Source organism: Triturus cristatus, chromosome 4_1 (assembly GCF_964204655.1).
Source record: "Triturus cristatus chromosome 4_1, aTriCri1.1, whole genome shotgun sequence".
In the NCBI taxonomy this organism is placed as follows: Eukaryota; Metazoa; Chordata; class Amphibia; order Caudata; family Salamandridae; genus Triturus; species Triturus cristatus.
The window spans coordinates 413314679-413338668 of NC_140585.1; the positions used below are offsets into that span (position 1 = coordinate 413314679).

General features: G+C 45.8%; 1 protein-coding gene across 1 annotated transcript in view; it reads left to right on the top strand.

The window, feature by feature from the left end:
* Positions 1–23990, top strand: part of LGR5 (leucine rich repeat containing G protein-coupled receptor 5) — an 829784-nt gene that overhangs the window by 272547 nt on the left and 533247 nt on the right. The window contains exon 4 of the mRNA XM_085652528.1: positions 15162–15233. Within this exon, the coding sequence (XP_085508654.1) occupies positions 15162–15233 (72 nt within the window). The remainder of the gene's footprint in view (positions 1–15161; positions 15234–23990) is intronic.

Sequence of the window (23990 nt, forward strand, 5' to 3'; positions counted from 1 at the left end):
TCTGCATGCGCTCGGGCCATATAGTTCTTGTAATCAAAGCAGTGCAGCCTTTCTATGTGGTCTGCCACTGTCTCTTTAGCAGCCAGTAGTCCCTCTTGGAGCTCTCTATTCTCTGGTCTGGCTTTTTCAAATTCCCGGAGTTTTTGTTCTGCTTCCAACGTGTCCCTCACTAGGGTCCCTCGTATGCCCACCACTTCAGAAATACACCTGCCTCTAATCACTTCTTTAAATGCGTCCCATTCCATCATGGGGTTTATGGCTGTCCCTGCATTGTCCTCAAGCTACTGTTCAATGGCTGTTCTTATCGTTGCCTGAAATACATTAGGAGTTAAGCCTTTCAGGTTTCTAAGTTCATGTTTAAAAGCTAGCACTTGTAAAAAAAAATAATGTCAGTCTATGCAGTTATATAATCTGATGTAATAAGGTGAAATGTTTCTTCATGTTAAAGAAATATGCTGTTTTTAATTTTGAAGAGCCCATATCATATATTTATATTATTTGTCTTGCACAATATACATGCCAAACATTTTCATGGCTTGGCTCTTGTATGGACTCTTAGAGCCAAGGCAGATCCCTACTGAGCTCTGGCTCGGCTTGCCCTATTAATTTGCTGGTGACTCACCTCTATTTGTGTCTCAGGCTCAGTACATAGGGCCATCAGTCACTTGATAAAATGATTTGTAAAAGGCGAATACAGGAAACATGGAGCCCTGCCTACATGCACCGATTTGGCAACTGTACCATTAAGGCTTCTCATGGCAGAGACAAAGAACAGTGCATGTAGTGAAAATACATTTAAAATAAGTGATTCCAAGGCAGGAATTCCAGGCTGTTGTGCTGTATGTGACAGTAGTCAAGAGTTCCCATAGATAACTACCAGGCACGTGTGGGATGCGTAGGGGATTAGCTTCCAGGGCAGTGGTAGAGATGTGACACTCCCCAAATGCATTTTTGGTTTTGTAGTTGAGACTGAGGGTAAAGAGTCAGGCTGCGATGTCTGTATTGGTTTTTATCGTCATTCTCATTTCAGTAGGAGCTTTTAGCCTGAATTTTTTGTTGCTGAAATTAAATATATACAAGGTCTGGTTTACCCAAAAAGTTGTAAATCTGCAACTATAGAAGTACTCTTTGAATATGTGCATATCTACTACTTTTTGAAATTCACAAGCATTGCAGTGGTAGGCTTGGAAAGTTGCGCCAGTCTCAGGTTTCCAGGGATAATACTGGTAATCAAACACTCAAAAGGTTATAGGATGAATGCTTGGAAAGGGTGTAACCAGTGGCAATCCCTCTGTGTAGCATCCCAACACATTGTTTTCACCTACTGCGCTACAGCAGACCGAGATCCACCTAATGCAAATTAGTACTGACCCTGCTTCCCAAGGGAACAGTCCATTACGAACCTTGGTCATCTCGTCCCCCTAACCTGCACCTACCACTTTTTTAGTTGGAAATTTTGAGATTCACACCCCCTAAATCCCAGTGACGCCCCTTGAGTGCTGCATTGCCTGCTCTTGTCAGAAGAGTTGGAAATACCTGGAGCTAAACAATATCACTTTTGACACTTACACACTTCCAATTAGGCTGCCAAGGGAGAGGAACTTCTCTGCCTGTCGTCGGGTGCCTTCACCAACATCACCTAATCTCACCCATTGGTAAATAACACACATTATCCTTCTCTCTAAGAAATACACTTGCAGTACAAAATCAAATTTTATATCTCTGTGAATGTCACGTTCAGATGAAGGACAAATGACAAAAGAAATTGGGCATTTAAAAATCTGACTTGACTGTGGTGGACAATGACCTTTGAATGCCACAACATTTGCACAGAAAACTACCTGGAAAACCAAGAAGATGGCAGTAGGGCTGGAGATCCTATATGGATATCCTCACAGGTCAACCCACTACCGTTACCCCTGGTCTCCCACTAAAGGCAACTACTATTGGTGCACTCTAGGCACAGAGTAGTAAATCTGCGTCATCAGTGGGCCCCCACTCGCTGCTCCCGGATGCTGTCCTATGCCCTCTTCACAATAGATCGTTGCATTTCATGAGGTAAATACAAGGACTTTATGCTGTGAAGATCTCTCTAGGTTTTTAGGTAGAGTCTAGCGGCAGCGCACATGTGCTGCTCGCTCTGCGAGACTGCTGTAGTAGAGTATGGGAGAGAAGCCGCGTCCACTCTCCTCCCATATTTTTCATTGGCTTGTGTCATTGTCTTTCATAAATGCTGCCTTGGGATTTGTTAATAGGCTTGTTAGTCCCTCCTTAGTATGGCCTTGTCTTCATTTGCTACCTCCCATGGCGACTAGCTCTTTTACTTCGATTGTTACACAGGACCTGTTATTTAGTCTATAAGCACTATTTACCTTATTGAATTTGTCTTGCTGCAGGCCGGACATGTGCTGCTTCATCTCAAACCGCTTGTGTTTCTTCAAGCTGCACGGCCACCCCCGTAACACGGGCGCCTGCTTTCAATCACTTTAACCCGGCATTATCTCGTGTCTGTTTCAACCCCTCCAGCCCCCAAGTAAAATGGATTTAGAAATGATTAGTGAATTAAGTAATATGGATTCCAGGTAGCACATAATCCTGTGCAAATGGGTTCAAGCCGACAACAGCACATTTGTGTTACATGCCTCCTGTACTAAAGTCACAGTATGGGTTGTTTTCAAAAGCCTGTTTTATTTACAACACCACCACCAATTCCACCACCAATACCAGCACCAATACCACCACCTCTACCAATACTACCACCACCAATACCACCACCACCACAAATGCCACCACCACCACCAATGCCTCTACCATCCCCACTGCCAATACCACAAGCACCACCAATACCACCACCACCAATACCACTGCCACCATCATCAATACTACCACCTCCACCACCACCAATACCACAAATACCACCAACACCACCACCACCAATGCCACCCAATACCATCACCACCAATACCACCACAAACACCACCAATACCATCACCACCACCAATACCAATACCACCGCCAATGCCAATACCACCGCCAATGCCAATACCACCACCAATACCACTACCAATACCACCACCACCAATACCACTAATACCACCACCAATACCACCACCACCACCAATATCACCACCACTACCACCAATACCGCCACCACCAACACCACCACCAATACCACCACCACTACCAATACCACCACCGCTAATGGCAACCACCACCAACACCACCACCACCAATACCATCACCAATACCACCACCACTACCTATATCACCACCATCACCAATATGACCAACTCCACCAATACCACCACCAATACCACTAATACCAACACCACCAATACCACCACCAATACCACCACTACCAATACCAACACCACCAATACCACCACCATCAATACCACCGCCAATACCACCAATACCAATATCACCACACCAATACTACCACCACCAATACCACCACCACCAATACCGCCACCACCACTAATACCACCACCAATACCACCACCACCAGTACCAATGCCACCACCAATACCACCACCAGTACCAATGCCACCACCAGTACCAATGCCACCGCCTGCTTTCAATCACTTTAACCCTGCATTATCTCGTGTCTGTTTCAACCCCTTCAGCCCCCAAGTAAAATGGATTTAGAAATGATTAGGGAATTAAGTAATGTGAATTCCAGGTAGCACATAATCCTGTGCAAATGGGTTCAAGCCGACAACAGCACATCTGTGTTACATGTCTTCTGTTCTAAAGGCACCTGATGGGTTGTTTTCAAAAGCCTGTTTTATTTACAACACCACCAATACCACCACCACCAATACCACCACCACCACCAATGCCACCACCAATACAACCAATACCACTGCCAATACCACAAGCACCACCAATACCACCACCACCAATACCACCTCCACCATCATCAATACTACCACCTCCACCACCACAAATACCACCACCACCAACAACACCACCACCACCAATGCCACCCCCAATACCATCACCACCAATACCAATACCACCACCACCAATACCACCACCACCACCAATACCACCGCCAATGCCAATACCACCACCAATACCACCACCAACACCACTACCAATACCGCCACCACCAATACACCACCGCAACCAATACCACCAATACCACCACCACCATTATCACCACCACCAATACCCCCACCGCCAATACCACTACCACCAATACCGCCACCACCAATACCACCACCACCAATGCCAATACCACCAATACCACCACCAATACCACCACTACCAATACCACCACCACTAATAGCAACCACCACCACCACCAATACCAATACCACCACCACTACCTATACCACCACAATCACCAATACCACCAACACCACCAATACCAACACCACCAATACCACCACCAATACCACCACTACCAATACCACCACCACCAATACCACCACCATCAATACTACCGCCAATACCACCAATACCAATATCACCACACCAATACTACCACCACCAATACCACCACCACCACTAATACCACCACCACCAATACCGCCACTACCACTAATACCACCACCAATACCACCACCACCAGTACCAATGCCACCACCAATACCACCACCAGTACCAATGCCACCACCAGTACCAATGCCACCACCAATAGCAATACCACCACCAATACCACCACCATCAATACCACCGCCAATACCAATATCACCACACCAATACTACCACCACCAGTACCACCACCACCACTAATACCACTAATACCACCACCCCCAATACCACCACCAATACCGCCACCACCACTAATACCACCACCAATACCACCACCAGTACTAATGCCACCACCAATACCACCACCACCAGTACCAATGCCACCACCAGTATCAATGCCACCACCAATAGCAAAACCACCACCAATACCACTCAACCACCACCACCAATCCAATACCACCACCACCAATCCAATACCACCACCACCACCAATCCAATACCACCACCTCCACCAATACCAAGAGCACCGCCAATACCACCATCACCAATACCACCATCACCAATACAAATATCACCATTACCAATATCACCACCAATACCACCACCAATACAACCACCACCACCAATACCACCAATACCACCACACATCACCAATCTAATACCACCACCACCAATCCAATACCCCCTCCACCAATTCCACCCCCACTACCAGTACCAGACCCACCAATACCACCACCACCAATACCATCACCACCAATGCCATCAATACCAATACCACCACCACCACCACCAATACCAATACAACCATCTCAGCGCCTCTCGCTCACTAGTAATAGCAGGGGCACTGTACGAGGCCGGAGCTGCAGCCGAGACCATCCCTTCCTCCATTCCTGCCATAAAGCACAGCTCGCCCTGCACCAGGAGGTGAAGCCAGAGCCCTAATACAGCGGGAGTATTTTTTATTAGACCAAAGATAGCAATGACATTATCAATGCCACACTGCACACTCAAGTCACGGAGAGGGCAGGAAATAGCCCTCCCTTCCCCCTGAGCCATGACAGTGTAATCACAGAGCGAAAGGTGTTGGACCGCGTTGTTAGTGTTTATATCTCGGATCATATGTAAGTCTTACTTCACACTTTGTGTCTGTGTTATTTACAACACTTACACATCTTTTTCACTGCACTATTTATCGCTACTTTGAAGACATCGCAGGCCAGTCTCTTCCTCTGATATTTACAATCTAACAAGCGGTTGAGAAGGCCCTTTATTACAATGCAATAGGTCTCGCATTTGCGAGAGTTTAAGCTATTAGTATTGTAAATGACAATGCCTTATTTATGTTTTAAAACCCAAAACATAAATAAGAGACATTGAGATTTACAATGCCAATAGCTCAAACTCGCGTGAATGTGAGACCTATTGCATTGCAAATGCTTGTTCTTGGCTGCTCTGGGAAAGGGGAACTCATCCCATTAGCCACAGTGTTGGCCTTCTTTTAGTATAAACATGCAAAACGCCAAGTATCTCCTTAAGAGGGTCCCAGAATGGAGAACAAAGCCATACGGAGAGGGAAATCACCATTGGCAATGCTGATTGTTTTTGATTGCAGATGATAAACAGTACAAGAGATAAGATAGGCACTATCAATCACTTAAACACGGTTAAGAAAGAGCTCTGCACATAGGGCCCGATTCACAGAACTAACTTAAGACAAAATCCTAAACTTACTACCATTTTGGTATTCACAGAAGGCACTTACTCATTTTGGTATTCACAGAAGGCCCTTACTCAATCAATCAATCAAGAACCACTTTATTCGATTATTTAAAATCATAAAAGTATACAGTACATGATTAACAGTTTAAAAACATTCCAACAGTTTCATAGTTAAAAAAGATAATTTATCTCAGTGGATCAGATTTATAAAAGCTAATTAATTTCCTCCAATGCTGCCTGTCTATTCCTTCTTGACCTAATGGCTGCAACGAGGAAGCTGGCAACACCAAACATAGTTGCAGGGGATTCCAATAATTGTAGAAACAACAATGCAGGTTTAACTTGTACAAAGGCTTTCCCCTCAGAATAGGGAAAATAAACCTTTTCCTAGCGTCCAGGTACAAAGGACAAAAAAACATAAAGTGCATTGTATCTTGGAGAGAAAAATCATCACATTTACAAGGGGCCATATCTTCCGGCCTAGACTAACCCTGGGGGACACTTAATACTAAATGGATCTGGTTGAAACAGAATTTAGTCAATAGCCATCTATGATAAAAGTTGACAAATATGGGTGCATAGCCATAGTTAAAATAAGCAAGAGGTGAGCCCTTACTGTAGGTTTACATAACTCCTGGGATTCTCGCTCAACCTCGCAGTGCTTAATATAATAAGTTTTATCCCACATTAAATCGGCTTTACATAGGCCTTCGGGATTGGTGAAAAGCTCCGGGCGTCCAATTTTCTTAGATATCAGTTTAATATAGGACAGCTACTGAATTTCCTTCATGTTATCTAATTTAATACAATCTTTCAGGATACTATGGCTCAACGTAAGATCCGAATTCAACCAGGTTCTGATCCATAACAGAATTAGAGCAATTTTTATAATGTCAGAAATATATCCTGTCCCCAATTCAAGATGGACCGAATGTGTCGCAGTGGATTGGGGGAGACCAAGAAGAGCACGTAAGAATTTATTCTCTTCTGTTTGTATGGGATCAGGTTTAATGTACCCCCAAATTGCGGCCCCATACCTAGCTATTGAAACCCTTTTAGCTTGGTATATATTTAAAATAGCCTCACAGGGTTTCCCTCCCAACCTTTTCGCAAAACCCAATATTGCAGCCGAGGAGCTACACACCGCATTCACCTTGATAGATAATTGAGGTGCCCAGGTACCTTTATCGTCAAAGACGACTCCTAGGTAGGTGAACACTTTCACTCTAGTGATAACTTCTCCATTGCAATAAAAAGTTTTGGGGAGGTTCTTTCCCTTACCCAGAGCCATAATGTGGGATTTACCATTGTTAACCACAAGGTCCAAAGATTTCATAAAATCCCCAAAAGAATTCAATAATCTTTGTAGCCCGAGCGGAGTCCGGGCCAATAAAACTGTGTCATCTGCATGAAAACAAGTACGGGTATAGGAGTACCTTCTACCCGTGGAATGTCAAGAGATGCAGATAGCAAATTATCTTCAAGGGAATTTATGTACAATGTGAATAACATAGGGGCAAGAATACAACCCTGGCGTACCCCTCTACCAGATTTAAAACTAGCAGTACATTTCCCCTCCTGAGTCATCCTTATTGAGGCTTTCAAATCTTTATGTAGTTCTGCCAGAAAGTACACAAGGGGCCTATCCAGACCCAAATCCAGGAGCATAGACCAAAGCTTAGACCTGTTAACCAGGTCAAAAGCCATGGACAGGTCCATAAATCCTAGAAAAATCGAGCCCCCTGAAGCTTTTGTGTACTTTGCAACGATTAGGTGTAAATTAAGACATTGATCCTCTGTTCCCCTCCCTGATCTAAAACCATACTGGGCGTTGGAGATTACTCCTTTCTCTGTAGCCCAGTTTGATATCCTAGCCAAAATAACCTTTCCTAGGATTTTAAACGAAGAGTCCAACAGGGATATGGGCCTATAGCATGTAGGGTCTCCCCTTTGGCCCTTTTTAAACACAGGGATTATAATCGATTGGGACCACGACTTCGGGAGAGCTGTTACGGCCGCAGAGTTAAAAACATTTAGCAATATTTTAGCCCAGTACTTAGAGTCAGCCTTATACATATCAGAAGGCACCCCGTCTGGGCCTGGCGCCTTGCGCCCGGCCGTACCCTCGATAGCTTTCTCCACCTCTTCAATAGTAAAGCTAATAAGAGGAAGGGGAGGACTAAAAATTGGTACCACAAAGGATTCCAGCTCAAGGTTACTCCCATAGATTTTTTCAAAGTGACCTAACCAATCCTCCTCTGGGATATTCAATTCTAGCACAGAATTCTGGGAGCCAGATAGCAAAGGGGAATTAATAATTTCAACAACAAAAGAGTGAGTTAGGTAAGGAGCAAACCAAGAGAAAAGGCGTGGGCAAAAACCAAAATAGTGTTTTAAAAGAACCCTCACTCACCAACCTAGTTGGTGACATGCTTCATCATCGGGTTCCCACCAGAGAGGCCGAATGCCTCTCTGGTGTGCTGCAACGCCTGAATTACAGCGGAGCTGGTTGTGATAGAACGGAAGGTGAAAGTTTAAAAGGTAAATGGTTTTAACCAATAGCCAATTTAATTCTGGCAAACCAAAAACCGGATAAAAGCAAGTGAGTCGGACAAGAGCCGGCCTATTAGGTGGGACAAGGCTCGTCCTAATTATGGATAGGTCAACATGTTTCTGCTTAACATGCCTAGTTGGCTAAGCATTCGTCAGGACCATGGGGAGCACCACGGCGGTATGCACACGCTAAGGTGCACCCTAACCAGTGGTGTTATTATACGGTACAACTTACTCTTATACCGCAAAAAGCCATCCTATAATTCAGGGGCTAGTAACGCTCAGTACAAAGGGTCCGAGCAGGACGAAGCCAGGTATTCCACGGGAGTGTGCGAGCATGGAAATACTATAGCTCACTACCCCCCTCTCGGACCCATGACGCTAACAATACCTTTGTACTGAGCGTTACTAGCCCCTGAATTATAGGATGGCTTTTTGCGGTATAACATGCCTAGCCAACTAGGCATGTTAAGCAGAAACATGTTGACCTATCCATAATTAGGACGAGCCTTGTCCCACCTAATAGGCCGGCTCTTGTCCGACTCACTTGCTTTTATCCGGTTTTTGGTTTGCCAGAATTAAATTGGCTATTGGTTAAAACCATTTACCTTTTAAACTTTCACCTTCCGTTCTATCACAACCAGCTCCGCTGTAATTCAGGCGTTGCAGCACACCAGAGAGGCATTCGGCCTCTCTGGTGGGAACCCGATGATGAAGCATGTCACCAACTAGGTTGGTGAGTGAGGGTTCTTTTAAAACACTATTTTGGTTTTTGCCCACGCCTTTTCTCTTGGTTTGCTCCTTACCTAACTCACTCTTTTGTTGTTGATTTATTATTAACCAGGGGGATCAAGAGTGATTTTCCCTCACCCTCTTGTTGTTATTGTGAATTAATAATTTCCCAAAATTTAGAGCTATCTTTCAGAATTGCTTTATCCATTAGGGCTACCCATGCATCTTGTTTAATTTCCCTTTTACGTGCCTGAATTGCTTGCGAATACTCTTTCCTTAAGAGGATAACTAGCCCTTTATTTCTAGGTTTGTCATTAAGGGCTTTTTTAAGTCGATTATGAGCTGCGGAGCAATTATAATTAAACCAACCACAGGCAGGTTTACTTTTATTAACACTGCCTTTCGTAGTGAGTTCATTGGCCACTTGTGAACAAATAGCTTCGAAAGCAGTTATTACATCCCTGCCATAAGATGGCGGATCAGCACATATGCTTAAATGTGGGCCAACCTTTAAGGTAATTAACTTAAAAAAATCTTCAGGGATTACCTTACTCCATTTTAATCTCCTCCCCTGATCTTTAGCTTTCACGGTAACTAAGGCAGGACTCAGAGCTGATTTATCCATAAGGGGGAAAACATTAGCTAATATCATTACCACCGGGTTATGATGGCTAAAACAGGAACGTAAAGCATTATAAAAAATCACATACCTTAAAAGCCCTGCAGATAAAAATATGTAATCTATAATAGATTCACAATCCCTAGCATCATACGTGGGGACACGGAAATTCTTGTCCGGGAACCCTACTTCATACAGTTCATTATTACTCAAAAGGGACTCCAAGGCTTCCCCTTTGGAACTATGTTCAAAATGTTGAGGGGTTGTGAATTGTGGGCCATCCTTATCTCTATAATGGCAATTTAGATTACATAAATGCACATTAAAATCACCCATCAGGATATAATAACAAAAAGTGGATTGATTGTCTTTATAGAATTCTAAAAATGTTGACAGCCAGTGAATATGCTCATTAGGGGACTCTTCTTGCTGTGAATTATAACAGTTAATTAATATAAGCTTGGTGTTATTTGCCAGACTTACTTCCAGAATAAGGCAATTATAGGAAGTACATACAACCTTCTTAAGTCTTCCTATAATATTTACTGAGATCAAAAACATGAGACCACCCCTATCTCTTCCTGCTATAGATTTCTGGGCCGGAACAAAATAGGAAGTAAAACCATCAATCCAGAAATCACAGTCCTTATCCCAAGTCTCTTGGAGGGCTATAATGTCATATTGTTTAAGAATATTTAGCCAACCACTATCATTCTTTTTAGTCCGTAAGCCCGCAATGTTCCAATTTAGCAATTTTACCATTTCCCCTGTATCAGTTACAATGCTATCAAAATTAATTTGTGAGTTTCCATGTTTCATTATTGGTTCTACAATATCTTGATAACCCAGAACAGCCGGGCTGGCACTTCCCTGAATCTCAGGGACCTCTCGTCAATCACAGGCCTCCAGGCCCGAAAGTGCCCCAAATCTATTATGGGTGGTGATGTTAGGACCATACCCACAATGATTATCAACATTAGACACTTGAGGGGCTACAGGCGTCTGGTGCTCCCTGGGAATAAATGGTCTGAGTCTCACCCGACTCGAGGAACTAATTAGGTGCGAATAAAAATAGCCCAAAGGGCGCACACTAACACTGTTGGCATCACCCATCAAAGAGGCTGCACGTAGCAGGACTGTTAACATGCTGGGGGTAACACAATCCCCACTACAGCTTTTTCGGGATGGGCCAACCCACTTCGTCCTTCTAGTAGATAAAATGTGGTCTGCGAGGTATGTCGGGATACCACATCTTCTATTGAGCCAAGACACAGTTTTGTTTTTTAGAGACTCATGTGTTTCCTCACGGGGCTGGGCATGCTGATTTTCTAAGGCGGGCACATTTGTCAGGACAACCACGTATGGCGCGCAGTCTGGAGGAAGATTAGTAAAACCAATATTTGTTCTCTGTCTAAGAGTTGATGTGCCTCCTTGTCCCATAAAAGTTTGCTTACCTAAACCGTTAAATGGTATTGAGTCAAAGGGGGTGATTTCTGGTATAACGGGGCACCGGGTGGGACGCTGAGAAGAATCACATGTTGTGCCCTCAGAGACAGCAGCAGAACCTGTAGCTAGTGCCTTAAATCTTTCGCTACCAGACAAAAGATTCTCTATGAGATCTCCAAGCCTCTTGACTTCCAAGTTAGCCGTATTAATTTGAAGCATTAAGGATTGAGTATGCTCGGCTAGCTTAGCTTCAAATTTAGCCTCTAAGGTACATACAAGTAATGCAAATTGGTCTGGTGATACATTAATACAGGCTGAGCTATTGCCTTCCTGCGATACGGTTCCATGGGCAATACTATTTGGGGCTTGGTGCAGAGCTTCCGCTCTTTTTTTAGTATGCTTTCCCCCCCTTTTGCTCGGTTGTTTCCTACAAGCTCTCACAGGTCTAGGACTAGGGGGAGCTTCCTCTAGATCAATAGTGGTTTTATCCAGAAGATCCATCAGAGGCTCTGGGTGAACCTGAGCTTCGACCGTTATGACAGGCTGGGTGCTCATACCAGTTATATCCTTGTTTGGGCTACCAACCACAGAATTGGAGATAATGTCAGGAGAGGCAGGAAGGCCCCCTTTACCAAGAGATGCTCTCCGGTCACTATTGATTTTGTTAACCACTTTGACTAGGTAATTATCAATTAGACCAGTTCCAGCAGCAGATTTATCATGTTTGCCAATGGGCATGGTCAGTAGTGGGGTATTACAATTAATACAACAGTAATAAACCAAAAAGGGGCAACAGCGCTAATGAGGATGTCCTGTTTTTGAGAGGAGCCTACACAATATCATTTATAATTACTCCAACACAAGGTCAGGCAAGGGCCACAGACTGACAAAGTCTCACGTGCACAATGTCCGTATCAATCAACTAAGAGCTGTGGCCCAGCCCGGCCTCTTCCGGCCCCTGACGGCCACAGACGGCCCGCCCTTTGCCCGGGCTTATCCCGGCGCCACCCGCGCGCGTCCCGCGTCGCGGGGGCTAAGTTCAAATTTATGCGCCTCCGTGCGTGCTTGTTACGTAGGCGGACTTCCGCCGCTGAGGCTCCTGGGGGCTGTGGTCCTGCACTCTGCGGCCGCGGTGGGGTGTTGTTGCGGCCGCGGCAGGAGGGCTCAGTGGGAAGCCAGGAGGTGCGCCGGGACCAGGTATGTGCTAGGATGCGGGTAGTAAAGAAATGCCACGAGGTTTCTGGATTCGCCCGCTCTGCCGGGGCTAAGTTCAAATTTATGCGCCTCCGTGCGCGCTTGTTACGTAGGCGGACTTCCGCCGCTGAGGCTCCTGGGGGCTGTGGTCCTGCACTCTGCGGCCGCGGTGGGGTGTTGTTGCGGCGGCGGCAGGAGGGCTCAGTGGGAAGCCAGGAGATGCGCCGGGACCAGGTATGTGCTAGGATGCGGGTAGTAAAGAAATGCCACAAGGTTTCTGGATTCGCCCGCTCTGCCGGGGCTAAGTTCAAATTTATGCGCCTCCGTGCGCGCTTGTTACGTAGGCGGACTTCCGCCGCTGTGGTCCTGCACTCTGCGGCCGCGGTGGGGTGTTGTTGCGGCGGCGGCAGGAGGGCTCAGTGGGAAGCCAGGAGGTGCGCTGGGACCAGGTATGTGCTAGGATGCGGATAGTAAAGAAATGCCACGAGGTTTCTGGATTCGCCCTTACTCATTTCGGTATTCACAGAAGTTAGGAGTCCTAACTTTAGGACTCCTAAATGCCTTCTGTGAATACCGAAAGTCTTAAAGTTAGTATTTTTCTCAGTTTAGGAGTAGTAGAGTTAGGACTACTAACTTTAGGACTCCTAAATGCCTTCTGTTAATATCGAAAGTCTTAAAATTACGTTACAACTCCTAAACTGAGAAAAATCCTAACTTTAAGACTTTTGGTATTCACAGAAGGCATTTAGGAGTCCTAAAGTTAGGAATCCTAACTTCTGTGAATACCGAAATGAGTAAGTGCCTTCTGTGAATACCAAAATGGTAGTAAGTTTAGGATTTTGTTTTAAGTTAGTTCTGTGAATCGGGCCCCTAGTCCTCCAGGTAAGAGAATCCAATAAGGAATACTGCTGCGAAAAAGAGTAAAAATTCGAGAGAAATAGCATATAAATGGGCAATGATCACAACGAAAAGTCAGGATACGAAAGCGTTGCAATGCACCCTTCAATGATCAAGGAATATTATACATAAGAGAAACTAAGATGCTGCAATCATAAATAGGGCTCACAGTTTTATGGTATTTATTTTTTTGACATTTCTGTCTGTATTTATCCATATTTATTTTTTGTCATTTATTATGGGTTTTGTGAAAAAATAAAGCTGAAACTGGTATATTTGCACATTTATTTAACCAATAAATATGCACTCATGCTTGAATGTCTGCCAGGTTTCAGTGATATGAATAACCGCAGAAGATAAATCAATGCACTTATATGAAAATATGCACATTTCAACATCAGCCTTGTGCATGTCTACTGCTGTTTAAGCCTCTTTACTAAAATTCCTTTATTTTTTTAACCCCCTTACCTATCAATCCACACATTTATTGGCCTGGCAGTCATGGCAAAGTGTATTTAAGCACACAATTTCCGTTTTTATCCACATTTAAAAATACATACAGACAAGAAAATAAGTGGTTTTCTGTCTGTATTTATCTGTAAAAATCAGTAAAAACGGAAAACAGGGAGCCTTAATCATGAATTAGGCCATAGCACGCGCTGGCAGCAGCTGTCTTTCTTTGCACAATTGTGATCTAGACTGCAACAGTTCTTTTTGTTTGTCTCTCTTGCTTGACTTCCTGTGAAACAGAAGCAGCTTTCTTATATGTGGTCCATATCATTATTAATTGTGCAGATTTTCATAATTATCTGTCCGACTCACGTCTAATAATTGCAGAGATACATCACCAAATATGTCTGTCGTACTAAGATGGGATGAAAGGTAACACTGTTCTTTTGTAAACGTGCTTGTATGCATACCTTTACTTATGTGAAAAACTGTTGAAATGGAAAATATATTTATGTAAAGCCTTGGCTGGATTGGCCATCTACTGCATCTGGCATTCCCTGCGGGAACTTGATCCGCTGGAGGCCAGGTTTTGAAGTCCCAGGCGTTCCTACCAGTCACCCCATCTCCCCGAAGTAAATTACAGCATGCACTGTGGAGGCTTCAGGAGAGTGATCGAGTAAAATGGAGAGTGCGAGAGAGAAATATTAGGAAGGCAGAATGAGAGTGGGGGAGAAGGAGATAGAGAATGCATGGATGGAAAGATAGAAGAGGCAAAGAAGGAGGAGGAACAGTTTGGGTCTGTTTTCATTTTATTCCAAAGCTACTTTTGAGTCCCAGACCAGTCCATTCCTGTCAAAAGCATCCAGACACCCTAGGGGTCAAGATTGCCCTAAATAAAATGAAACGTTCTTCCGGATTTTACCAGACTTGTTCTTCTGCAGCACAGTGTAGGGAATCTGAATTCTGAGACCTTGTGTTGTATGAAATATTTTTCCTGTATCAAATATTTGATTAAACTTCATCCTTTATTTATGTGAACATATTTTGCCTGTTTTCATTTTTTGCATAGAATGCTGCAGAACAATGAATTAAGGGAGATTCTCAGTGAAGTATTCCTTGGGCTGCACAGTCTCCAATCCCTGTAAGTAAATGTTAAAGTAATGTTTTAGCAATTGTAAAATAGATGTAAAAGTTAAACTTCTAAACAAAAAGAAAACCTTGCAGATCCCCAACACATCTAATTGTTTGATCCACAGTACCTTTGAGCTCAGTGCTACCTACCGTTTACTTAATTGCACGGACATAGCATGCAATGACGTAAATAACGTCTGAAGTAGAAGTTCTTTCAACCTTTTCGCTCTGAGACCCCCTAAGCAGAACGTTTTGAAGTCGGGCCCGTTTCCAAAAATCTATGGGAAAGATTGGGGAAGTGGGAGGGACAGGGCTGAGTGCAGGTGTCAAAGTCAGTGTTTATATATTTTGATACTGAAAAAATAGTGCAGAGACCATGTTTATCCAGTGTTTACAGAACAGCTTTATTGCAGTGGCGGCTTATCACACCAATATTCCAGGACATATACAGTTTCTTATTAGTCGTTACAGCATGAATATACTTTGCGGAGGAATGCAGTGATGAATTGTTGTTGATGGACTGGTGTACTCCACACACTGTTTATCATGGAAATGTACTACAACCCTACAAGTCGAATTTCGATAGTACACCATGCAATGCTTTTTTTAAGCGAATCACTGCTCAGCCTGGCCCTTTCAGTCCTGCTCATGAAAACCCCCGACCGGGGAGAAGGACCTCTCAACGCTGGCGCTAGAGACTGGCAGTCCAAGGACTCTCAAAACACAGCCTGCGATCTGGGCCCACTGGTGTGGCTTTCCAAGCCAATAATCGTGTACCTCGACCTGGCTATCTTTAGGGACTGGCTCCCAAATATATACACAGAACTGGTTACTTATACATTTGCGGTCATCAAAACGGTCAGAAATGAACTGATACATTTGAAAATCTGAAGCAAGTTCTGCGTTGTGAAAGAGATCAAGATCTTGAGCCGAGTACCATGAAGATGCTTTATTGACATCAAATGGCATTCTCAAGGGGAAACTGCAACACATTATAGCTTGCATTTATCATGCATTGTTGCATAAAATGTACAGAACCTATCTTCTACAGTGCTTTGGCTCCCAGGTGCCCAGCAGTGAGCATATTGCCGTTCCAACGTCGTTGAATGTATCCCCCAGGTTTGTTTCAAGCAGAAGTACTACAGTCAGTCTTCTACTCATGCAAAAAGCGATAGGTTCAGTACACGGTACTTTTTTTAACTTCACAATTGATGTGTGTTTTAAGGTCTTCACATTTCCTGCCTGTCGAATATGCGCCCGGTGGAAAGTCTGTGAGTGGTCACCACATTGAAACAAAACAGAAAAACACCTACTGAAAGACAATGTTGTGATCTGTTTTTCTCTCATGCTATAGAAGCTTAAACGGAGAGAAATATTTTCTTTTCAGCTCCTGTGGACTCTCAAAGAGTGTGTCACAATTAACAGCAAAGTCAATTGTTTCTTTCATTAGTTGTGAAGATTTTAAAGCAGCTTTCTAAATACCGTCAAGTAGATGGCATGGACCCCTGGCTGGAAAGGCCTTGAACTCCATCCTCACCTGTGATAGATCACCACACAATTTTCTCAGGTAACTATCAGAATCACTGCAGATGCACATAGCATTGCTCTATTTTTTTGCCAAACATGTTAAGTGTATTCCGGAACAATGCTGTAACTGAAGCTGCATGGCAGATGTCTAAAACATCCAGATCAGCCTTTATAGTCCGACGGCCCCAACCATTTTCTGCATTGCAAAATGTGAAATGTTTTGCAACTGCTGGATCTCCTTGCATCTCTGGGGTTTCATCCACAGTGACAGAAAGCTTTACATCGCCATGTATTAAGGCAATAATATGTTCTATGTCAGTCTGAAAGACATCAGGTATTGCACATGCATTTGCGTAGATCTTAGGAGTGTCTTGGCTGCTGGTGCACGTTTGTGAAACAGATTCCCAATGGGGCCATCAGCCTGATTGAAGCTGGTGCCAGGCTACACTAAAGCATGAGCGAACTCATGTGCAACATCGCTTCTGTTTCAAATGGGCAATTATTACTTGGAGGGACATCTGGTACAGTGCACCCTCAAATCTAAGAGACTATAATCTTCGAATGGCTCTTGGATACTATATGTTATGCAATTCGTCTCGCTGTCTTTCCAGTTAGTATGGGGACTGCCACTCTTTTTTTCCATCACTTCCTCAACTACAAAATCTTTATGTTCTATTGAATAATCTTCAGCACTCTGCGGGGCATTGTGTAACTTTGCTTGCAGGGACTAAAAGTGCATGTTTGAAACAGTTTGAGCACTGCTGCCTCACAAGGACCTACCTCGACTCAGGAGGTATTTCTCGGATAGGTAGAGAAAACAAAGCATGACAACACAATTTAATGTTTGGAGTGGTGTGACCTGTGAAACAATCATGAGCAATGCCCTCTAGCACATCTAGCACATACTAAAGTCTTCACAAAACATACCTCAAGTTAATTATTTGGCCAGTATAGTGCTTCAGCTCTGGCTTCTCCCACTGCAGGTTCTGTGCCTCTGCTGCAGGTGGAAAAGAAAGAGTGAGTACCATTGCAACTTATGATAAGTACTCCTGTATCACAAGGATCTACCTGTATTTGCAAATTAGTATTGGATAGGTAGAGATGAAAGCATAAAAACATAATTTATGTGGTGTGGACATGTGTTTTTTTTATTTTTTATTAATAGGTTCGCAGGGGAGAGCAAGACCTCTGATCTCTGGTCTGAGGCCAGCTGTCTCCCCAGCGGCTCCGCTGTGCTCTGATCCGCCGTACTATGCTCTGCCGCTTTGATGTTTGATCGTGATCACTTTAACTTTCGCGGCCGCACAGCCGCTTTGCATCGCCAATAGGTCTCGCTTTTGGGACCTTATAAGTATTTAGTTATGCAACTGTTGCATGGCTAAACACTTATAAGGTCCCAAAGGCGAGACCTATTAGCTATGCCAATGCTTGTTTTCAGTTGTATTTCGTTTTGTCTTGTGCCCATTCAGTTTAGTTTGTTCGCTCTCTTGTGCCCTTCAGATTTGTTTTTCGTTTTTCCTCGTGCCCATTTTGTCTGTATTTCATTTTCTTGTGCCCTGTGTTTAATTCTACAAGTTTTCATGTGGCGCTCAAATTCTTCATAGGGTCGTCTTTTCCCGCCGTTTCCCGACACCGCCTCTGGCCCCGCAGCCCCTCCACCCTGACAGTCCCCACCTACCAGGTGCACGCCCCCCCCCCACCCTACTTAATGGCGGCCACTGCGGGGAAGCGCGAGCAAGACTTCTGACCTCAGGTCTAGGGCCCGCTCTCTCCCAGGAGCTCCGCTGTGCTCTGACCGCCGTCGATCCCCAGACACCCGCCTCCTTGTAGAGTTCGAGGCCGCTCCGCTCTGTGCCTGCCTACTCTCCCGGTTACTGGCGGTGGTATTGGTGGTGGTGGCATTGGTGGTGGCGGTTTTGCTCTCTTGTGTCTTGTGCCCTTCAGTTTTGTTTTTCATTTTTTCTCGTGCCCATTTTGTCTGTATTTTATTTTCTTGTGCCCTGTGTGTACTTCTATGAGTTTTCGTGTGGCGCTCAAATCCTTCATTGGGTCGTCTTTTCCCGCAGTTTCCCGCCGACGCCTCTGCCCCTGCAGCCCCTTCCTCCTGACCGTCCGGCCTCCCAGCTGCACGTTCCTCCCCCTTCCCTTCATAATGGCGGCCGCTGCGCGGTCACACCAAGCAGCCACAGAGCCAGAGCAGGCGGAATATCCTTCTCTTACATCGCGGGAAAAACCTGGAACGAGCTCCCGGCAGACATCAGACATGCCCCCTCCCTGAACACCTTCAGAAAGGCCCTCAAGACCTGGCTCTTCGGCTAAAACGGATCTGCTGACCCCCCCTAGCGCCTTGAGACCCTCACAGGTGAGTAGAGTGCTCACAATTCCCCTGATTGATTAATTGATTGATTGATTAGTTGAAGTGTTTCAAAATGTGTATTTTATAAACTAGATTGGGCGACCAAGTATTCCATACATCTTTTATTGCTCACTGACAGTGTCAGAAATTTGCACTGCCTTCAGCCTTAACTCTTGGAGCACTCTGTCGTGGCACGTTATAAACACCCACCAAAAACCAGAGCTCTAGAACTGGGCGAGCAAGTGATGATAATTCCGTAACTGAAATAAAAGACAAATCATTTGCCATATGCATCCCATGTGTGCCCTGGATTTTATTACACAGCGTGAAGCAGCATTTCATGTCCTGAATTCAAGCATATGAATGTGCTCTCACATGTAGTAGTTAACAAATAAGAGGCTCTGTGAAATAAACGGATTACCTAAGATCACACAATTTTGTTAATATTTGGAATATCTGTAGAAAACTGAAACCAATGTGGGTGAATATGAATTCTGTGGTGCACAAATGTCTGCTTGCAATGCAAGTATGAGACTTACTGGAGTTGTACCTGTAACTGTGGCTGTAACTGTCAACACATTTTGAAGTAAGATTTTACTATACAAAATTTTGAACAATTGAAAATGTACTTCCAAACTTAGCCTGAAGGCATTAAAACACATTACATGAGCACCAGTTCCATTATACAAGGCCTGCCTTTGTCTTTGTCAAGCCCGCCTACGCCTGTCCGCGACCCGACCGCGACCAGCGCCAGGGACCCTGGATCTCCTACCATCCACCGCTACCGCACAGCCGCCCTCCACGCAGTCAACCCTGGAAGACTCAGAGACTGCCAACAGGCCATGCCAAACATGACCCACGGCCAGTTCTCCTGCCTCCACTGCTGCCAGATCTTCACCACCACCCCAGCCACCAACACCGCCGACAACAACATCTGCGACACCCTAAGATGCATCATCCTCAAAGTGCGCTCCATCCACAAACACGCCCTGAAGATCTGGAACCTGCTTGACTCTCTCTCGCCCTACATCACCTTCTTCACGGAGACCTGGACCAATGCCTCCTCCGCCCCCGACATCAACAGCGCCCTCTCGGATGGATATAAGATCCCGAGGAAGGACCGCCCCTACCAACTGGGACAGGGCCTCGCCATCGCCCACAAGAACACCCTCCGCCTCACTACCTCCAGCGAAACCTTCCCCTCCGCCGAACACCTGCACTTCCAGATCCAGACCTGACCCAACTTCACACTCCGCGGCACCCTCGCTTACAGACCCGCTGGCCCCCGGACCCTCTTCCCCGCCACCATCATCAACCTCATCGCACCCCACGCCATCACCTCAATGAACTACATACTGATCGAAGACCTGAACTTCCACCTCGACAACCCCAGCGACCCCAACTCCACCACGCTTCATGACAACGTCGACAACATCGGACTCAAACAACTCGTCACCACACCAACCCACAGGGCAGGACACACCCTTGACCCCATCTTCGAAGCAGGAAACAGCGTCCACTTCAGTCTCACAACGCAACCACCATGGACCAACCACCACTGCGTACACTTCCTTGTCGACAAACCCAAACCACCCAAACCAGCCCCACGCCCACCACGAAGGAACCGGAGCAAAGTAATTGACGACAACCCAATTCCACCCTCATCCGAGACAACCACACCCCGACAAACGACGCCAACCTAGCAGCCAGGGAACTCCACACGTGGATCTGCAATGCTGCAGACAAGCACGCCCGCTACGCAACCCCGACAAACAGCACCCCAGGAAAGCCGCCTGGTTCACCACCGATCTCCAAGATGCCAGACACACCTGCTGACGCCTGGAGAAAAACTGGAGAAACAACAAGACACCCGGAAGCAACACCACCTACAAGGAAGCCATGGTGGACTACCACAAATGAGTCAGAACCACCAAAAGGACTTTCATCCACAACAAAACCCTCGCCAACTCCAGCAATTCCAAGGAACCCTTCAGTGTCATCCAGGAATTCACCAACCCCCGCAGCAAAGCCACAGACATCACCCCATCCCAAGACCGCTGCGATAAGCTTGGAACCTACTTCCACCTCAAGATCAAAAACCTCTACGACAACTTTGTCGACCATCCACCGGACACCTCAGCCAGCCCACCATCTCCACCTGGACACCGATCAATGCCAAAGACACTGCCTCAACCATGAAATGCATCCACTCTGGGGTCCCCATGACCCTTGCCCTTCACACATCTACCACCGAGCCGCCACCGCCATTGCACCCGAACTACAACGCACCATTAACACTACCTTCGAAACAGGCACCTTCCCAGATGACTGGAAATGTGCAGCGGTCAGATCCCTGCTCAAGAAGCCCTCAGCGGACCCAACTGACCTCAAGAACTACCGCTCCATCTCGCTCCTCCCCTTTGCTGCTAAAGTGGCGTAGAAAACAGTCAACGGGGAGCTGACAAGATTCATCGAAGACCACGCCGTTCTCGACCCGTCCCAATCTGTATTCCGAAGCAACCACAGCACCGAGACCACCCTACTCGCTGCCACAGACGACATCCGCACCCTCCTGGACCAAGGCCACTCCGCAGCTCTGATCCTACTCGACCTATCAGCAGCCTTCGACACCGTCTCCCCCCGCACACTCGTCGCCAGACTACACAACGCCGGCATACAAAGAATCGCCCTAGATTGGATCCAATCATTCCTCATCGGAAGAAGCCAAAGGATTAGACTGCCACCCTTCCTCTCCGATCCCATGGCAACCACCTGCGGAGTCCCACAGGGGTCATCACTAAGCCCGACCCTCTTCAACATCTACAATGCCCCCCCTCGCCGCCATCGTCCCACAACACGGCCTCAACATCATATCCTACGCTGATGACATCCAGCTCATCCTTTCCCTCACCAAAGTCCCCACCACCGCCAGACTCAACTTCCAGAAAGGAAGGCAGGACGTCGCGGTCTGGATGACCAACAGCTGCCTAAAGCTCAATGCCGAGAAGGCAGAAGTCCTCGTCCTCGGAACCACCCCTTCGGCAATGGGACAACACCTGGTGGCCCACCGCCCTCGGCAGCCCACCGACCCCCTCTGACCATGCCAGAGACATCAGCATCGTACTCTACTCATCCCTCACCATGAAACGACAGGTCAACACCGTCGCCTCCAGCTGTTTCAACATCCTCCGCATCCTCCGAAAGACGTTCAAATGGATCCCTCCCCCTGAGTCAAGGAAGACAGTCACCCACGCACTCATCAGCAGCAGACTGGACTTTGGAAATGCACTCTACGCCGGCATAAACGATTCCCTTCTCCGCAAACTCCAAACGATACAGAACACCGCCGCCAGACTCGCCCTCGGCATCCCTCGGCACGAGCACATCAGCCAACATCTACGAAAGCTCCACTGGCTCCCCGTGGAGAAAAGAGTCACTTTCAAAATCCTCACCCACGCCTACAAATGCCTACACAGCAACAGACCCAAATACCTCAATGACAGAATCACCTTCCACGTACCCAAAAGAAAACCTCCGATCAGCCAACCTCGCACTGGCCGAAACCCTGCGCATCCACAGAGCCAGAGCAGGTGGAATATCCTGCTCTTACATCGCGGGCAAAACCTGGAACGAGCTCCCGGCAGATATCAAACGCGCCCCCTCCCTGAACACCTTCAGGAAGACCCTCAAGACCTGGGTCTTCGGCTAAAACGGATCTGCTGAACACCCCCCCTCCCCCACCCCAGCGACTTGAGACCCTCACGGGTAAGTAGAGTGCTCACAATACCCTTGATTGATTAATTGATTGATTGAGTAGTTGAAGTGTTTCAAAATGTGTATGTCCTAAACTAGATTGGGCGAGCAAGTATTCCATACACCTTTTATCGCTCACTGACAGTGTCCGAAATTTGCACTGCCTTCAGCCTTAACTCTTAGAGCACTCTGTCCTGGCACGTTATAAACACCCACTAAAAACCAGAGCTCTAGAACTAGGCGAGCAAGTGATGATAATTCCGTAACTGAAATAAAAGACAAATCATTTGCCATATGCATCCCATGTGTGCCCTGGATTTTATTACACAGCGTAAAGCAGCATTTCATGTCCTGAATTCAAGCAAATGAGTGTGCTCTCACATGCAGTAGTGAACAAATAGGAGGCTCTGTGAAATAAACGGATTACCTGAGATCACAGAATTTGGTTAATATTTGGAATATCTGTAAAAACCTGAAACCAGTGTGGGTGAATATGAATTTTGAGGTGCCCAAATATCTGCTTGCAATGCAAGTATGAGACTTACTGGAGTTGTGGCTGTAACTGTCAACACATATTGAACTAAGATTTTACTATACAAAATTTGGAACAAATGAAAATGTGCCTCCAAACTTAGCCTGAAGGCATTAAAACACATTACAGGAGCACCAGTTACATTATACAAGGTCTGCCTTTGTCTTTCTTTTTAAGCACAGGGAGATTAAGTGATTTACCCAGAGTCACAGGATGTTGAGCCGACGCCGGGGCCCGGCCCGACCTTGGCTCCAGCTCTTGTGGCTTGTCAGCATATTGCTGCTGATTATGAATTACTCCAACAATATTTGTAATCGGTTGGACAGAACATTTTATGCATAGTGCACAACTCAGCCCGTCCCCCCAACACACACACACACATATATACATACTCACACACCCCCTCCAACCCCAATTGGATCGCTCAAGACATAAAAAGTCCATTTGCCATGTTGTGTAAAACACAGCAAATATCACAATTAAACAAGCCATCTAATGATGGCAAACGCAAACACACAAATGCATCTCACATTCTCACATATACAAAAACATGTATGTAGACACACATCACAAACAACTACACAAAAGCACCTACACTA